Source organism: Thalassophryne amazonica, chromosome 2 (assembly GCF_902500255.1).
Source record: "Thalassophryne amazonica chromosome 2, fThaAma1.1, whole genome shotgun sequence".
NCBI classification, from domain to species: Eukaryota; Metazoa; Chordata; class Actinopteri; order Batrachoidiformes; family Batrachoididae; genus Thalassophryne; species Thalassophryne amazonica.
Genome location: NC_047104.1, coordinates 137922570 through 137940543, shown reverse-complemented (window position 1 = coordinate 137940543; position 17974 = coordinate 137922570). Strand labels below are relative to the sequence as shown.

Here is a 17974-nt window from a genome sequence, read left to right as displayed (position 1 = left end):
GGCTTTTTTATAGAGCAATAGACTCTTTTTCCAGGCTAAGTGAAGATCTTCTAAATTAGTGAGACGCCATTTCCTCTCCAACTTACGGGTTATCTGCTTTAAGCTGCGAGTTGTGAGTATACCACGGAGTCAGGCACTTCTGATTTAAAGCTCTCTTTTTCAGAGGAGCTACAGCATCCAAAGTTGTCTTCAATGAGGATGTAAAACTATTGACGAGATACTCTATCTCACTTACAGAGTTTAGGTAGCTACTCTGCACTGTGTTGGTATATGGCATTAGAGAACATAAAGAAGGAATCATATCCTTAAACCTAGTTACAGTGCTTTCTGAAAGACTTCTAGTGTAATGAAACTTATTCCCCACTGCTGGGTAGTCCATCAGAGTAAATGTAAATGTTATTAAGAAATGATCAGACAGAAGGGAGTTTTCAGGGAATACTGTTAAGTCTTCTATTTCCATACATAAGTCAGAACAAGATCTAAGATATGATTGAAGTGGTGGGTGGACTCATTACATTTTGAGCAAAGCCAATAGAGTCTAATAATAGATTAAATGCAGTGTTGAGGCTGTCATTCTCAGCATCTGTGTGGATGTTAAAATCACCCACTATAATTATCTTATCTGAGCTAAGCACTAAGTCAGACAAAATGTTGGGAAAGTGTAGTGACACGGACCCACAACAGGGGGCGTAAATGAACGGACAATGGAAGGAGTCAAATTATAACACTTTACTGGTGTGAATGTTACAACCAAACACAGCAGAATCAGAATGTGCAACAGTCAATTAATAAAAGGTGTCGTGTGGGCAGGCTCGATGATAGGAGACGCCCGTCTGGAAACGAACCGGAACCACACGATTTACACCGCCACCTGAACCCGAGGAATACTGGAGCCGCCAAGTCCCGGAGTCCCCAGGTGGCCACCTTCCCGGCATGTCGGATCTGGTACTGCTGGCAGAAAGCAAAAGACAGTCAAAGGGTGGGTGTGTGAACACCCAGTAACACTGGTGGGAATGCCACCTCCACCTCTCACTCAGCGCGTTGCAGCGGTCTCAGCTGAAACGGAGCGCCGTCTTGCACAGCCTCCTCAAAAACGACCGGTTCTCCTGCAAACACTCACAATAAACAGATTTACAAAAGGCTGAGGATATTACCTCCAGATGAAGATGATATCTCGGCAGTTTGGTGGAGGTGTCTTCCTGCTTTTATACCAGATGTGTTGATTAGTGACAGCTGTCACGGATGATGGGTGACAGCTGTCACCACGGCTTGTTCCTGAGGCGGCAGCGCCCTCTCGTGCCTGAAGCCCGCACTTCAGGCAGGGCGCCTTCTGGTGGTGGGCCAGCAGTACCTCCTCTTCTGGCAGCCCACACAACACAAAAGGTCTGAAAATTCACAGAGAAACTCACAGTAATGACCAGGTGGACGATAGATAATAACAAATAAAACTGGTTTTTGGGACTTCCAATTTGGATGGACAAGACTAAGAGTCAAGCTTTCAAATGAATTAAAGCTCTGTCTGGGTTTTTGATTAATTTAATAAGCTGGAATGGAAGATTGCTGCTAATCCTCCGCCTCGGCCCGTGCTACGAGCATTCTGACAGTTAGTGTGACTCGAGGGTGTTGACTCATTTAAACTAACATATTCATCCTGCTGTAACCAGGTTTCTGTAAGGCAGAATAAATCAATATGTTGATCAATTATTATATCATTTACCAACAGGGACTTAGAAGAGAGAGACCTAATGTTTAATAGACCACATTTAACTGTTTTAGTCTGTGGTGCAGTTGAAGGTGCTATATTATTTTTTCTTTTTGAATTTTTATGCTTAAATAGATTTTTTACTGGTTATTGGTGGTCTGGGAGCAGGCACCGTCTCTACGGGGATGGGGTAATGAGGGGATGGCAGGGGGAGAGAAGCTGCAGCGAGGTGTGTAAGACTACAACTCTGCTTCCTGGTCCCAACCCTGGATAGTCACGGTTTGGAGGATTTAAGAAAATTGGCCAGATTTCTAGAAATGAGAGCTGCTCCACCCAAAGTGGGATGGATGCCGTCTCTCCTAACAAGACCAGGTTTTCCCCAGAAGCTTTGCCAATTATCTATGAAGCCCACCTCATTTTTTGGACACCACTCAGACAGCCAGCAATTCAAGGAGAACATGCGGCTAAACATGTCACTCCCGGTCCGATTGGGGAGGGGCCCAGAGACTGAATCAAAACAGACTGAATCAAAGTGAGGGACAAAGACATAATGACAGGTGCATGGTGTGGAGTGAACATAATAAGCTGTGCTTGAGGAATAACAGGAAACAATGAACAGAGCTAAAACAGAATATAATACTTCTATGAACATGAACTAAAATCAGACATGAGCATGAGAACTAGAAGAAACTACATGAGAACTGATCAGGGAAAAATAAGAACGTAAACACTAAGACAAAACTAAAATGGAACTGACAAATGACTGAAGACTACAATAAAGATAACCAGATGACAAAATTAATAAGCAAAGACTAAACAATAAACCAAAAGCAACAGAAAATAACAAAAATGAGAAAAGCAAAAATAAACAGATGACAACTAAATGATAAACAATGAAAATACAACCTGACAGAACAAGAATGGAACTGAACTATGGAAAGTGACAATGAGAAACAGAACAGAATAAACACAATGAAAATAAACAACTGATAATTCAGAGCCGGGGCAGATGGTGGTAACCATAACCCTGATCAGGGCCGATCATGACAGACAAATGTCTGTCCTTTGTAGTGGTTCACCATCACCAGTGTGGTGTTTTATTTTATTCCTTAATATTCAGAGCAACTACCAGCACACCAGAGGCCACAGTGAAGTAAACTGATCAATAATATAACATCACAGCTGTACTGCTCTCAGCACAACCGATCCTGTCAGATATCAGAATTGATGTTCCATATCAAGTTTGTCAAACAAAACCTGGAGGTCATACCTTTGAAAATTTTTGCCATATTTTTCCCATTTGACTTAGGTTCAGTTAGGATTGTGTATAAGGTTGAGAACACCTGGAGTCATGAGATCTCTGAACAGAGGTGCTTGGTGATGCTGATAGCTTTGAAGGAGAACAAAAATCAAAGTCTTTCGGGTTCTGGTGCTTCTTGTCTGAGTGTATAGTTGTGAGACGTTGACACTAACCAATAAGATAAGGTGACAGCATCTCTCTGGATCTTACCACCGGACTGTCAGCTGAACAGTTACTTATTAGGAAGATGATGGGTATTAATTATTTTGAGAGGGAACATCAGCTATAGCATTATATCTATGTGGTGCACCTCTCTGAGCATGATCCAGTACACACGCACCTCCGTGTTGAGAACCTCACCAACTGAAAAAGGACAAGGAGATATGTCACCTGGTACATGACAGGTAAATGATTACTTTTAGGAGATGGGGTGGAGCTGTGGTCTGCCTGGTTGGCTGCCAATCAGGACCCAGGAGGCTTCCGCCATGTGACAGACAACACTCAAGCATGATCCCAGATCCCAGAATGCTGCATCTACAAAGGACAATCTAATCCAGCAGCATTTACCAGCATGCTGCTCTGATTTTAGTTTTTTACATGATGCATAAAGTTTAATTTGGCTAAGTCGGCTGTCACTGACCTTTCTTACACAGAACTAATGCAATCACAGTGTGACATCACACTGGCTCCTTCCCTGTGTCGGTCCTCAGTTGTACAGCATCAAGTTAAACTCATACCAACATCTACTCACAGTAAGAGCACAAAAGTGTTTCCACAGCAAAATGTCAGCAGCACAACCAGAAATCATTTCAAGGTGGACCCAAGCTTGAACTCTGTCCTGGCTGATTGTTCTCCATGAAATCAAAATCCAGATTGTCACCATTATGTGATAAATAATGGTGACAGTTCAATAATAATGATCAATAATGGTCATCTGAAAGGTGGGAGACACAAACACAAGGTGTTACTTCTCTCTGTCCACTGCTGCAAGAACAACACGCCCAGTTTTTGGTGGTCGGCTGGAAATGTCTCATTCTCAAGATACAAATCTTTTCATCTTCATGAATATTGTGCTCTGTTTTAAAAATATGACCTCTAAAACTCAACTTAAATGCAGCTTAAAGTACAACTGAAAAGAAGAAGGTCGTGGTTGGGCTTTGGGGCTCATCAAGAGACATTTGTTCGAAATGTAGAAAATCACTAGCGGTTGATAAAAGGCTGAGTTAAAAAAATATATATATGTAAACATCCCTGGTTCTCCAGATCAGTCACCTAAGTGGTTCTACTCTTCTTCTTTTTTTTTTAGATATTTAGATATACTTTAGTATACACTTGTAGAGTTCTACCTTAGAATTGGAATGTATAATAGAAGATATACCTTACTGAATTTTCATATATATATACACACACACACACTATTGGACATGTTACATCTTTTAAAAAATAAAGTGAAGATCATCCCACATCCCCATATCTAGGAATCTTGGCCATCTCTGTGTTCAGCAGCGCTTCCAAAACTGACCTGTTTTCAAAATGCTCTGTGCTTTGCTACGATATTTTGTTGACCAAATTTAAACAAGAAGAGGCAGAGACACCAGTTTTTTCACTGACAACAGATGGAGTCGACCCAACTGGAACGCAGCACAAGTCACAGCACATTTTAAACAGAATTGGGATTTAAGCTAATAAATAAATAAAACTGAATTCATCTGGGATTAAAAACACTTCACCATGAATCACAGCAGGAAGCTTCAGAAGATCATGTTTTCTGTAGAAGAATGGTTCACTCTGTTTACCTCTGGGCCCGGGCGCAGGCTTTTCACAACAGTGTACGTCACTGAAGATGAAAATAAAAGGCATGAAGCATCTGGCTCTACAGATTGACTTGCCCATGGCACAACAGTTCTGCATGTGAGCTCTGGTAGATAATTCAACCTTGGACGATCTGCCTGCAGCGCTCATAAAACGATGCAAATGTGTTGTCATCTGTTGACGCTGTGCAGAAAGCTGGCTCGTATGTTGTGGCTCCTTAACAAATGCATATAAAGACAGATAGACACTCGGCCAGATGGACAGATGATTAACAGCACGATGGCAACACGAAGCTCTGCAGCCAAACGAGATCATCCACAGTAGTACATGTGGATCACTTCCATCCTTTGACGTCCATAGCAGATCTGCCAGCAGCGGACTGATTTAACCCATGTTTTTTCCCTTCTTTCAGCAATGATTTAACATGTTTAAAAAAAACAAATTTGACTAAAATCCACATTTCATCATTTAATCAGTGAAAAAATTAGAGATTTAGTCATCGAGCAGTTGTTTAAATTGTCCAGGGACAGAAAGTTTAATACCAGCTGAAAAAGATATCTGACCATTGAACTATGCCCATGAGGTAAAGGTATCTTCAAATTGTTACAAGAAATCATGGATTGCAAAGGTCTCTTACACTGTTGTGCATGACGAAGGGCCCCCTTCACACGTAGTGCGAAGTGGTCGAATTGCACATTAAGTGCGCATGAAGCAGGAATTGTATGCAAAACGTCTAAATTCATAGCTGCTTCTAACAACTCGTACACCTGTTGCTGCAACTATTTGTGCACACCAGCGGCTGAAAGACAGAATGTGCGCTGTGAGAGCCCATCGAACCCTCTTGCGGCAGGTGTCGGCCGAATTCCAGGTGACACACATGAACGTCTAACACCGCTCACATGGCGCTGAGAAAATGTGTGGCTATTCGTACTATTATCATGAAAACAGTCAACAGACAATCACTGTCGTGCTGGCAGTGAAATTTGTCTAAATGCCCCCACGACTGAATTTGCCAAGTGCACATGTGGCGTGCCAAAGTGTTGGCTCCCCCCACAACATGTGTACATGTGTTTTGCGCGCTCCCCCGCAGGTGAGGCATCTCTCATCTGATCTTGGTCGGTGCACTGAACGGACAGGGAGTGTAGCTCACTGCCCACAGCTGTTGGGACATCTCCAGTTCTGAACATCACAGCTGCAGAACATGTCCCATGTTCTGACGGACATGCGCGTGTGTGCTTCCGTGGAAATACATAAAAATATATATCGCTTTTGCGATGGGAGGAGAAACAGACCGTTAGTTCATGTGGACACGCAGCATGCAATCTTAAAGTCACGTCTGACAGGACATGCATGTCGGGCCATGAGGGCTGTGAGCGGCGCACTGCAGGACCAGGACAAGCCAGCAGTGCGACAAATATGCCACTTTCAGTCACAAAGCAGAAATACACCGTACCAAACACCGTTTGGTCAGTTATCACAGCGCTTTTTTCTTTTTTTAGAAAATACGTTTATCTGCTTGTTGATTTTAGCCATTTCACACTCCTGTTACAAGACAATGATTGTAGCGCAGTGGTAAAGTTTCCATCTGTTAATCAGAGCGTGCAGGTTTGAATCCCCACAGTGGCATTTTTTTTTTTTATTTAACTAGGATTATTTAACTGCGGGGTTCTGTATTGCGTCCCCTTTTATGTATTATTTATATTAGCCCAGTGATATTCACTAATTATACAGCTGGTTTTTATTTTATTTTCCTCCACATCAATGGCGTGATGTGGTGCACCTGGCCCCAGTGAAAGCACTGTGTTCCTGCCTGAAAGACACCATTGCGTGCATGAACTATTGCACTGGGATCGTGCACACCTGCCCATCGGGGGTGTGGCGAGCCTTAGCACCCCTTCCATTAGAGAGATATAGGTCATTCTTTTAGTGAGCAGTAAATGGTTTCATTCACGATATATCACATCAGTGTCTGTGGGGTATTTCTAACCGGAGACTTTAATATCTGTTTTTAAAGCACATCTCTTGTATAAAGGGTGAGTAATAATGGTCTTTTAAACAGCAAGCAGCAGTGACCTTATTGGCCACCAGACTTATGTTTTGGATATGAAACAATCATACAGCTGCATTAATGCCAAGCTACATGAACCTACAAAATACATATGTTGAGAGAGTCAGCATGAGAAAGAAGAAGGGCTACTTTGGCTACATTCATATGACATTCTTTCCCGCAGGATTGTGTGGACTTCAATCAGAAAATAAAGGTTTGTGGTTTAGTATGTTTCTGTACAGAAGTGGTTGTCTCTCTAATAGACCACATTCACTGCATAATTTGCTCACCATCTCCCTTGCTGTCTTTTTATTTCTTAGCTAAATTCATGCAAAATCTTTTTGGCTGGTTTATGTGTAGTTATCACCATATTATTTGAGTTTTAGAATGGAATCGTTGTGAAACTAAGAGACAGTTTACTTGTCTGACTGAATTTATTTCTGTATGGATACAGACTTTCTGGGTGGTGGCCAAAGTGTTTTGTTTCAGTGAGGAAGGTTCCCATTTCAAATGCCACCCCTGCCACATTTCTCCATGTAATTTGGAGTTGCATCAGGAAGGGCATCCAGCATAAAAAATGTGCCAAATCAACATCCACCTTGGATCTGCTGTGGCGACCTTGACTGAAAATAAGGGAGCAGCTGAAGGGACTTACTTTTGCAGACTGTCTTTCTCACTGATGACCACACCTGTTCCTAATCCATCATCACTCTAGCATCTACTAAGTATCCAGCAGGTAGTTGTGCAGCAGTGGCATACAGAGCTAGAATGTTACCCAGGCAAAACAAATGTACTTTTTGAATTGACATGGTGCGACAAAATTCACCAGATTATTAATGAGTTTATCCTCATATGCCATTTTAACTTGGAAAGTTACAAGATGATAGCATTTTATTGGCATTCCACCATACAACAAATGCAGGGCAGAATGAGAGAGTGTTTAAAAACATGTTTTGAGTTATTGCATTAAAATATAGAGTGTATCTATCTATCTATCTATCTATCTATCTATCTATCTATCTATCTATCTATCTATCTATCTATCTATCTATCTATCTATCTATCTATCTATCTATCTATCTATCTATCTATAACAGGGTACATGCCTAGGCTTTTCCAAAGCCCAATAATTTTATTCAGTTCATTCGTTTAACATTGTTAGAATGGAAAGAGAGGATGAAGAGTGGAAACACAGTTAGTCTAGATAATATACCAATGGAGGCACAGAAATATTTATGAGAGATGACAAGTGGAGTTTTTAACCAGATTGTTTCATAAAATCTTAGAAAGTGAGAGGATGCCTGAGGAGTGGAGCAAAATTATGCTGGTACCGATTTTTAAGAATAAGGGTGATGTGCAGAGCTGCAGTAGCTACAGAGACATAATTTTGATCAGACACAGCATGAAGTTATGGGAAAGAGTTGCAAAAGCAAGACTTACAAACCAGGTAAAAATCTGTGAAGAGCAATGTGGTTTCATGCCAAGAAAGAGCACTACAGATGCAGTGTTTGCTCTGAGAATTCTGATGGAGAAGTATAGAGAAGACCAGAAGGAGTTACATTGTGTGTTTGTGGATTTGGAGAAAGCTTATAACAGGGTGTCAAGAGATAAGTTGTGGTACTGCATGAGGAAGTTTGGATTGACAGAGAAGTATGTGAGGGTGGTACAGGATGTGTAGAAGGACAGTGTGACAGCAGTGAGATGGATAGTAGGAATGACAGATGCATTCAAGGTGGAGGTGAGATTACACCAAGGATGATGGACAGGTTGATGGATGAGATCAGACAGGAGTCTTCATGGACTATGATGTTTGCTGATGACATTGTGATCTGTAGTGAGAGTAGAGAGCAGATTGAGGCTAGCCTGGAGACGTGGAGATACACTCTGGAGAGAAGAGGAATGAAAGTCAGTAGGACCAAGACTGAGTACATGTGTGTGAATGAGAGACAGCCCAGGGAATAGTGTAGTTACAAGGAGTAGAAGTGGCTCAGGTAGATGAGTTGAAATACTTGGGGACAATTATCCAAACTAGTGAAGAGTGTAGTAGAGAGGTGAAGAAGAGAGTGCAGGCAGGGTGGAGAAAGGTAGCAGGAGTGATTTTTGACTGAAGAATATCAGCAAGAGCAAAGGGGAAAGTTTACAAGACAGTAGTGAGACCAGCTATGTTGTGTGTCTGAGAGATTGTGGCACTAACAAAGAGGTGATACTGTGTGATTTTCTTTGGGAGTGACGAGGATGGACATATCTGAGGGACTGCACGGGTAAGACAGTTTGGAGACAAAGTCAGAGAGGTGAGATAGAGATGGTTTGAACATGTGCAAAAGAGGGGCCCAGTGTATATAGGGAGAAGGATGCTGAGGATGAAGCCACCAGGCAGGAGGACAAGATGAAGTCCAAAGAAGAGGTTTATGGATGTGATGAGAGAGGACATGCACGTGATTGGGGTGACAGAGGACAGAGTGAGATGGAAACAGTTGACGTGCTGCAGTGACCCATAACGGGAGCAGCCGAAAGAAGAATTATTTTTAACATTATTACATGCTTTTACCACTCTTAAAATGCCCATAAAAATAAAAAGATCAAATGACCACAATCCAAAGAAACTTGTAATGTCACACAATCAGTTTGAATCTTTACATATATATGTAAGGAGTCATTACAAAAGCAAAAGGAAAATGTGCGATTTCTTTTAGCATTACATAAAGTGCAGAAGCGTTGCTGTGCCAGAGTGCTGTGTGACGAAAGCCTCCTGGAGACACATTTGATTCAACATCTTTGAACTCAGTTATCTCCTGAAGGCTGTGTTATGCGTGTCCTCGAATTTTCTACACAATAAGTTCAATAAATCGCCTACACACTAGGAAAGTTGAGAAAATAGTGAGGCCCAGTAAATTTAAGGGTGCTGTGATCACTGCCATAAATCATAGGCCTGCTCTGTGGAACCATAAAGCCTCCTTAATGACAGGAATTCCCACACGAGACCTGGTATAAAACGTTTTCCTGCTGACTAGCTACGAGAGCCTCGGTAGTGAGTGGTGGGGTGGGGTGGGGTGGGGGGTATCAGCATCTTGAGAGGCTGTGCTTTCTGTGGAAGTGTTGATGAATAAACTGACCGCACGTGTTGGAGCTTGTCTGCTCCTGGTAGCGAGCGAGCCAGCTCTCAGCTGCACACATAAGAGTTCGTGTGTCGTGAGCAAAGCACTTAAAGGCCAGAAGGGAATTATGTGAGTCTGACCATTGTTTTCATGATCACTGAATGCGTCACCTTGTTGTGCCACAATTAATGGCTTTATTGCTTCACCTATAAAGCACAAGAAGCAGCCTCTGGTACTAAAAAAGGAAATTAAAACCTGCAGTTATATGAATGGCAACTTGAGGCAGGCTGCACACACACACACACACACACACACACACACATACACACACACACACACACACACACACACACACACACACACACACACACACACACACACACACACACACACACACACACACACACACACACACACATCTTCAACCACTTACTCCAATTAAAGGTTGCAGGGGGCTGGAGCCTACCGAGCAATGAAACCTTTATAAATCAGTGTAAAAACACTTTGTCCCCTTTTTCTACATGGTAGATTAGTTTTAAACCAGTTAAACTAGTTTATGTCTAAAGGAACTGGGTTAAAATGTTGTGTCATACAACCCTAATTCCAATGAAGTTGGGACATTGTGTAAAATGTAAATAAAAACAGAATACAATGATTTGAAAATCCTCTTCAACCTATATTCAATTGAATACACCACAAAGACAAGATATTTAATGTTCAAACTGATAAACTTTATTGTTTTGTGCAAATAATTGCTCATTTTGAAATGGATGCCTGCAACACATTTCAAAAAAGTTGGGCCGGGGCAACAAAAGACTGGGAAAGTTGCTAAATGCTCAAAGAACACCTAATTGGATATAGGTGAGTGTCATGATTGGGTATAAAAGGAGCATCCCCAAAAGGCTCAGCTGTTCTCAAGCAAAGATGGGGAAAGGAACACCACTTTGTGAACAACTGCATAAGAAAATAGTCCAACAGTTTAAGAACAATGTTTCTCAACATTCAATTGCAAGGAATTTAGGGATTCCATCATCTACAGTCCATAAAATAATTAGAAGATTCAGAGAATCTGGAGAACTTTCTACACATAAGCAGCAAGGCCAAAAACCAACATTGAATGCCCGTGACATCAGTCCCTCAGGCGGCACTGCATTAAAAACCGACAATGATGTCGGTTTTTAATCATTGTGTAAAGGATCTAACCGCTTGGGCTCAGGAACACTTCAGAAAACCATTGTCAGTTAACACAGTTCGTCACTACATCTACAATTGGAAGTTAAAACTCTACCATGCAAACCAAAAGCCATACATCAACAACATCCAGAAACGCCTCCGCCTCCTCTGGGCCCAAGCTCATTTGTCTTTGTGGTGTATTCAGTTGAATATAGGTTGAAGAGGATTTGCAAATCAGTGTATTCTATTTTTATTTACATTTTACACAACGCCCCAACTTCAATGGAATTGGAGTTGGACTTTTTACTGATGGTATAGAGGATTTGAAAACTGCAAGAAAAAAAACTGATATTAAGAAGTTTAAACATATTTGCAGTGAGTTCAAATGGGAATGAAGTATGTAGTTTCTCGTTTTCAGTTTTTTTTTTTTTTTTTGAAAGGGTGGAACTAGTCTCTCAGTTCCTGCCACTGAAAAACATCCCCACAGCATGATGCTGCCACCACCATGCTTCACTGTGGAGATGGTGCCTGGTTTCCTCCAAACATGACGTCTGACATTCATGCCAAAGAGTTCAGGTGCCTCTTGGCAAACTCCAGGTGGGCTGTCATGTGGCTTTTTAGTAAGGAGTGGCTTCCATCTGGCCACCTTACCATACATGCCTGATTAGTTGTTTGCTGTAGAGATGGTTGTCCTTCTGGAAGGGTCTCCTCTCTCCACAAAGGTGATCTGACAGTGACCATCGGGTTCTTGGTCAACTCCCTGTCTAAGGCCCTTCTCCCTTGATTGTTCAGTTCACACAGGTGGCCAACTCTAAGAAGAGTCCCGGTGGATCCGAACTTCTTTCATTTATGAATGATGGAGGCCACTGTGCTCACTGGGACCTTGAAAGCAGCAGAAATGTTTGTGTACCCTTCACCAGATTTGTGCCTCCAGACAATCCTGTCTCAAAGGCCTTTTTAAATCATGTCCAATCAAATTAATTATCCCCAGGTGGACTCCATTTACGCTGTAGAAACATCTCATGATCAATGGAAAGGGGATGCACCTGAGTTCAATTTTGAGCTTCCTGGCAAAGGCTGTGAATACTTATGTGATTTCTTTTGCAAAATCTAAAAAAAAAAAACCTTTTTTCACATTGTCATTATGGGGTATTGTGTGTAGAATTTTGAGGAAAAAAACTGAAGTTTGTCCATTTTGGAATAAGGCTGTAACATAACAAAATGTGGAAAAAGTGAAGTGCTGCTTTTACGGATGTAGTGGAAAAGCTGCATCTGATGACCACTCACTCAGTCATCTTCAACCGCTTACTCCAATTACAGGCCATGGGGACTGATGACCAGTACAAATAAATTAACTATACTTATTAAAGTTTTGGGTGTATTGAGACTCTCCTGTCTCTCAGGGAGATTTAACAGTGAGGGCACGAAGTTTGACCTTTCCTGAACCCACAGCAGCAGTGACTAAGAGTCCACTCAGTGCTTAAGACTGAGTACAACGTGGTGAGAAACAGATGGGAAGTTCTCTTTAAAGTGATCAACCAGACCAGAGAATGTGTTGGCTCAAAGTAACCTAGCCGAGTCAGGATGTGGACTTTTAGCTCACTTACCTGGAGAGAGGTCTCCGTCACTCTGTTCGCCAGAGTCTGAATCCATCTTCTCCTGCAGAAGCTCTCTGCTTCACGTCTTCTTCCCTTTCCTCTCCAGGGAGCCTCCTGATTCCTTCACAAATTATGCCTATTCCCCTTTATTTCTTATTTCTCTCCTCCTTGTGAGCCTAAACTTCTCCTCCCGGCGTGGATCAGAGCAGCTGTGAGAGGAAACCTCTTGGACTGATTTGCTGAGCTGTCCTCCTTTTGCTTCTCTTTTTTTTCTCCCTCTTGCTCCCTTTCTATTCTCCTGACTCCTTCACTTTCCCTCTTTGCATCTCGTCTACTTTCCTGTTTCTGATGCTCCCTCCCCTTGCTCCCTCTCAGTCCGTCCTCTTGGTTTTTGTCTCCTCCTCCTCTCATTCGGTGCTGTCACACTCACCCTCTCCACACACTCTCTCTCCTCTCAAACTCTTTCTGTATGCTGTAAGTGCAGGCTCTCTCTCTCTCTCTCTCTCTCTCTCTCTCTCTCTCTCTCTCTCTCTCTCTCTCTCTCTCTCTCTCTCTGGGAAAAAAAGTGCTGTCTGTGTTTGAGCCGAGCAAACGGAGAGACTCATTCATGGCAACTTGAAATTCATCTCCACCAGCAAAACTCCCATGAGCCCTCGTTTCTAACCAAACACAAAGTCGCTCGCCGCCGTTAAATCAAAGGAGCGTCACATGGATGTAGACTGTGTTATTTACAGTATAAACACTTTGTCAGCCTCATTGTTTTGGTCACAGAGATGCAGTTTTGAGTACATGGTGTTTGCAAAAACCATTCGTGTTCAAGGATGGGCTGATATGATATTCCAGAGTGCCTAGCAGCAGCCTTTTTAATGCAAGAAAAATTCAAATTCACATTTCATTTCATAAAGTCTGCATGTTTCTGTTGTTTGCAGTCCCGAATAGATTTTTGTTAAAAGAATGACACTTTGAAATTTGTTTCTTAGTTCATGTCGACAAACACCGATGGGCAAAACTGTCATATTTAGGGGTCATTTGCTTACATGCTGAGCAATTTCTTAAACAAGAAATTGGAAATGTGGTCTAAAAGTGTGTAGATTGTTGGTTAGTCAAAAGAAGAGGAAGATAAATACGTTGATGTGGATGGAGTTTCATCAGTTGACTTCCTGTTCCGGAGCACAGCGGTGTTCTGCTGTATCTGTTAGCTGTTTGAACTGAGCTGTTTGAGTTCTTTGAATTAACAGTCTTTTTCAAGACTTTTTTACTTTTTTACTTTTTTTTACTTTTTCACCGTGCTCCAACGCCTAAGGAAGACCTCTAACGGTCGAAGCATCGCGACGGAGCTCTTTTATCAGCTGGCCTTCATCAGCGTTGGCAGGCTAACTAGCTTGCTAACGCTTTCGTTTTTATTTTTGTTTTATTTTTTAGCACTGTTGTCGTGCTGCTCCACAGCTTGCCTAGTGGATTTTTATTTTATTTTAGCACTGTTGTCGTGTGTTACCTGTGCTGCTCCACAGCCTGTCCAGTGGATTTTTATTTTATTTTTTAGCACTGTTGTCGTGTGTTACCTGTGCTGCTCCACAGCCTGTTCAGTGGATTTTTATTTTATTTTTTAGCACTGTTGTCGTGTGTTACCTGTGCTGCTCCACAGCCTGTTCAGTGGATTTTTATTTTATTTTAGCGCTGTTGTCGTGCGTTGCCTGTGCTGCTCCACAGCCTGTCCAGTGGATTTTTATTTTATTTTTAGCACTGTTGTCGTGCGTTACCTGTTCTGCTCCACAGCCTGTTCAGTGGATTTTTATTTTATTTTTTAGCACTGTTGTCATGTGTTACCTGTGCTGCTCCACAGCCTGTTCAGTGGATTTTTATTTTATTTTTTAGCACTGTTGTCATGTGTTACCTGTGCTGCTCCACAGCCTGTTCAGTGGATTTTTATTTTATTTTTTAGCACTGTTGTCATGTGTTACCTGTGCTGCTCCACAGCCTGTTCAGTGGATTTTTATTTTATTTTTTAGCACTGTTGTCGTGTGTTACCTGTGCTGCTCCACAGCCTGTTCAGTGGATTTTTATTTTATTTTAGCGCTGTTGTCGTGCGTTGCCTGTGCTGCTCCACAGCCTGTCCAGTGGATTTTTATTTTATTTTTAGCACTGTTGTCGTGCGTTACCTGTTCTGCTCCACAGCCTGTTCAGTGGATTTTTATTTTATTTTTTAGCACTGTTGTCGTGCGTTACCTGTGCTGTTCCACAGCCTGTCCAGTGGATTTTTATTTTATTTTTTACCACTGTTGTCGTGTGTTACCTGTGCTGCTCCACAGCCTGTCCAGTGGATTTTTATTTTATTTTTTGGCACTGTTGTCGTGTGTTACCTGCGCTGCTCCACAGCCTGTTCAGTGGATTTTTGTTTTGTTTTTTGGCACTGTTGTCGTGCGTTACCTGCGCTGCTCCACAGCCTGTCCAGTGGATTTTTATTTTATTTTTTGGCACTGTTGTCGTGCGTTACCTGTGCTGCTCCACAGCCTGTCCAGTGGATTTTGATTTTGATTTTATTTTTTTTTTAGCACTGTTGTCGTGTGTTACCTGTGCTGCTCCACAGCCTGTCTAGTGGATTTTTATTTTATTTTTTACCACTGTTGTCGTGTGTTACCTGTGCTGCTCTGCAGCCTGTCCAGTGGATTTTTATTTTATTATTTTTTTTTTTTATTATTTATTTTTTTTTTTTAGCACTGTTGTTGTGCGTTACCTGTGCTGCTCCACAGCCTGTCCAGTGGATTTTTATTTTATTTTTTAGCACTGTTGTCGTGCGTTACCTGTGCTGCTCCACAGCCTGTCCAGTGGATTTTGATTTTTATTTTTATTTTATTTTTTTTTGGCGCTGTTGTCGTGCGTTACCTGTGCTGCTCCACAGCCTGTCCAGTGGATTTTTATTTAGCGCTGTTGTCGTGCGTTACCTGTGCTGCTCCACAGCCTGTCTAGTGGATTTTATTTTGTTTTAGCACTGTTGTCGTGCGTTGCCTGTGCTGCTCCACAGCCTGTCCAGTGGATTTTTATTTTTATTTTATTTTATTTTTTAGCACTGTTGTTGTGCGTTACCTGTGCTGCTCCACAGCCTGTCTAGTGGATTTTTATTTTGTTTTAGCACTGTTGTCGTGCGTTACCTGTGCTGCTCCACAGCCTGTCCAGTGGATTTTGATTTAGCACTGTTGTCGTGCGTTACCTGTGCTGCTCCACAGCCTGTCCAGTGGATTTTTATTTTGTTTTAGCACTGTTGTCGTGCGTTGCCTGTGCTGCTCCACAGCCTGTCCAGTGGATTTTTATTTTTATTTTATTTTTTAGCACTGTTGTCGTGCGTTACCTGTGCTGCTCCACAGCCTGTCCTGTGGATTTTTATTTTTATTTTATTTTATTTTTTAGCACTGTTGTTGTGCGTTACCTGTGCTGCTCCACAGCCTGTCTAGTGGATTTTTATTTTATTTTAGCACTGTTGTCGTGCGTTACCTGTGCTGCTCCACAGCCTGTCTAGTGTCGGATTCCCTGTTTGGGAATCCGCTAGCTTAGCGTAGCTACTAGCTCTTAGCCGTTTTAGCATGGCGGCTTCTCCTGTCTCTCCCGTACTTTTCTGCTCTGGGTGTGAAATGTTAGTTATTCCTCGGCCTCTTTTAGCAGTAACGGTACTTGTAATAAGTGCAGCTTATTCGTAGCTTTGGAGGCCAGGCTGGGCGAATTGGAGGCTCGGCTCCGCACCGTGGAAAATTCTACAGCTAGCCAGGCCTCTGTAGTCGGTGCGGACCAAGGTAGCTTAGCCGCCGTTAGTTCCCCCCTGGCAGACCCCGTGCAGTCGGGAAGGCAGGCTGACTGGGTGACTGTGAGGAGGAAGCGTAGCCCTAAACAGAAGCCCCGTGTACACCGTCAACCCGTTCACATCTCTAACCGTTTTTCCCCACTCGACGATACACTCACCGAGGATCAAACTCTGGTTATTGGCGACTCTGTTTTGAGAAATGTGAAGTTAGCGACACCAGCAACCATTGTCAATTGTCTTCCGGGGGCCAGAGCAGGCGACATCGAAGGACATTTGAAATTGCTGGCTAAGGCTAAGCGTAAATTTGGTAAGATTGTAATTCACGTCGGCAGTAATGACACTCGGTTACGCCAATCGGAGGTCACTAAAATTAACATTGAATCGGTGTGTAACTTTGCAAAAACAATGTCGGACTCTGTTGTTTTCTCTGGGCCCCTCCCCAATCAGACCGGGAGTGACATGTTTAGCCGCATGTTCTCCTTGAATTGCTGGCTGTCTGAGTGGTGTCCAAAAAATGAGGTGGGCTTCATTGATAATTGGCAAAGCTTCTGGGGAAAACCTGGTCTTGTTAGGAGAGACGGCATCCATCCCACTTTAGAGGGAGCAGCTCTCATTTCTAGAAATCTGGCCAATTTTTTGGGATCCTCCAAACTGTGACTGTCTCGCGTTGGGACCAGGAGGCAGAGCTGTGGTCTTATACACCTCTCTGCAGCTTCTCTCCCCCTGCCATCCCCCTATTACCCCATCCCCGTAGAGACGGTGCCTGCTCCCAGACCACCAATAACTAGCAAAAATCTATTTAAGCATAAAAATTCAAAAAGAAAAAATAATATAGCACCTTCAATTGCACCACAGACTAAAACAGTTAAATGTGGTCTATTAAACATTAGGTCTCTTTCTTCTAAGTCCCTGTTGGTAAATGATATAATAATTGATCAACGTATTGATTTATTCTGCCTAACAGAAACTTGGTTACAGCAGGATGAATATGTTAGTTTAAATGAGTCAACACCCCCGAGTCACACTAACTGTCAGAATGCTCGTAGCACGGGCCGGGGCGGAGGATTAGCAGCAATCTTCCATTCCAGCTTATTAATTAATCAAAAACCTAGACAGAGCTTTAATTCATTTGAAAGCTTGTCTCTTAGTCTTGTCCACCCAAATTGGAAGTCCCAAAAACCAGTTTTATTTGTTATTATCTATCGTCCACCTGGTCGTTACTGTGAGTTTCTCTGTGAATTTTCAGACCTTTTGTCTGACTTAGTGATTAGCTCAGATAAGATAATTATAGTGGGCGATTTTAACATCCACACAGATGCTGAGAATGACAGCCTCAACACTGCATTTAATCTATTATTAGACTCTATCGGCTTTGCTCAAAAAGTAAATGAGTCCACCCACCACTTTAATCATATTTTAGATCTTGTTCTGACTTATGGTATGGAAATAGAAGA

The 17974-nt window shown here is 42.3% G+C and overlaps 1 protein-coding gene across 1 annotated transcript in view; it reads right to left on the bottom strand.

Moving 5' to 3' along the window:
• Positions 1 to 13146, bottom strand: part of tnfaip8l3 (tumor necrosis factor, alpha-induced protein 8-like 3) — a 129245-nt gene extending 116099 nt beyond the window's left edge. The window contains exon 1 of the mRNA XM_034194332.1: positions 12737 to 13146. Coding sequence (XP_034050223.1) covers positions 12737 to 12782 — 46 coding nt within the window. The 5' untranslated portion in view covers positions 12783 to 13146. The remainder of the gene's footprint in view (positions 1 to 12736) is intronic.
• Between the last annotated feature and the right edge of the window lie 4828 nt (positions 13147 to 17974).